The sequence below is a fragment of the Penaeus monodon genome, chromosome 30 (assembly GCF_015228065.2).
Source record: "Penaeus monodon isolate SGIC_2016 chromosome 30, NSTDA_Pmon_1, whole genome shotgun sequence".
In the NCBI taxonomy this organism is placed as follows: Eukaryota; Metazoa; Arthropoda; class Malacostraca; order Decapoda; family Penaeidae; genus Penaeus; species Penaeus monodon.
Genome location: NC_051415.1, coordinates 31,979,552 through 31,981,055, shown reverse-complemented (window position 1 = coordinate 31,981,055; position 1,504 = coordinate 31,979,552). Strand labels below are relative to the sequence as shown.

The 1,504-nt window shown below is 44.4% G+C and overlaps 1 protein-coding gene across 1 annotated transcript in view; it reads left to right on the top strand.

Moving 5' to 3' along the window:
• Window positions 1-1,279, top strand: part of LOC119592714 — an 11,119-nt gene extending 9,840 nt beyond the window's left edge. Inside the window, exon 4 of the mRNA XM_037941648.1 lies at window positions 17-1,279. Within this exon, the coding sequence (XP_037797576.1) occupies window positions 17-439 (423 nt within the window). The 3' untranslated portion in view covers window positions 440-1,279. The remainder of the gene's footprint in view (window positions 1-16) is intronic.
• The last annotated feature ends 225 nt before the right edge of the window (window positions 1,280-1,504 follow it).

Genomic DNA, 1,504 nt, shown 5'->3' with positions numbered 1-1,504 from the left:
TTGGCGTCTCCCGCAGGTTCCCTCGCTGGTCCCGACGGCGACCCACGGCAGCCCCGCCCACAGCGCCCCCACGGTCCCCGACTTCCCTCGCAAGGAGGCGCCTGTGACCGAGGACGACCGCGCTAGCTACGGCCAAGGCAGCGAGCCTAACGATGATGACCACAAACCCTCCGTTCAATACGTCGATGAACACAGCACTCCCGTTGAGCACGTGATTGAAGTTGAACAGAAGGACCCACAGACTCCTGCCCCTGAGAAAGGACCTGAGGACTTCCCCGGTCCTTCCGAACCCGGTCTTCCTGCGGGGTACGACGACGACGAGGACCACGGAGAGGGGTCGGGGGATGACGAGTGCCCGGTGTTCGCTCGGCCCGTGTGCCCCGTCGGCTACAGGATTTGCCAGACCGCACAGAGATGCCCCAGGCCAGTGTGCTGTTAGTGAAAGCAACGCGAACGTGTTCGCGCCTCACACAAAAGTAGAGCAGGCGGGGAGGAAAAAAAAAAAGTCGCTTAAAAAGTTAGGTTCATTCTATTGGCTCGTTTATAGCTTTGAGTTCGTGAGAGACATTCGTGTTGCAGAAATCATTGTAATCGAGTTCGATGAGAGAGACTTGCTAGCCACTTGGCACTTTCAGCTTGGTCCACTTGTGAAGTGAATGATGTATTTGAGATCATGGTGATATCACGTTTATTTCTCGCCCGTGAAAGCCTTTGTCTCCGATGATTTAACGTAATAAATGACACGAAAGTCTTTTGCCTACTCCAGCACAGAAACCTTGCTATAATCACCTTTATGTTACACGTATGAACTAGTGTGTTATGATAATTCAGCATCAACCTTCAGTAATGTTCAGTTCCGGACAGTTAGTAACACACATCGCAATACTCTTAGAAAAAAAAAAACGAAAGAAAATTAAACGAACAAAGAAAATTAATTACCTTATTAAGCATCACATACTTCACAGTAGGTGACGCTTTTAAACTCAGCATTGGATGAATGGCATCTATTCATTCATTGATTGAGTGAGTATTGCGATTTATGCCACTAACTATAAAGAAAGGAATCGGTAAGTAGGTTTTAAGGATAAATACGTTGGACAAGTCATGTGGATATCTTAAAGAGCGTTTATGTGCGTAACTAGTGATTCTGTTCAGTTCCATTTTCATATATTATAATCAGATTTTAAAAATCATATGTATATCTATGTGAACTACGTCTCAATGTGTGGTTTGTTTCCGAGCTATCATTGTAATCTTTATAATAAATCTATGATATAAGCCTCTATTTATGATTTATGCGTACTTGCATATTAATTCCTTTTGCCCTGATATAAGTGGATCTTCAATCAGTCAAGTGTGATTTTAATATGATTTCAAAGTTAAACATAGTCAAAGAATAACGAAGATGCGAACAACGTCAATTCTTTAGATCCATCCATGTGGCAGAAGGTGAAAGAGAGAATGAGGGGAAAGCGAACAAGAATATGGTCTGTTTATCGTGTGC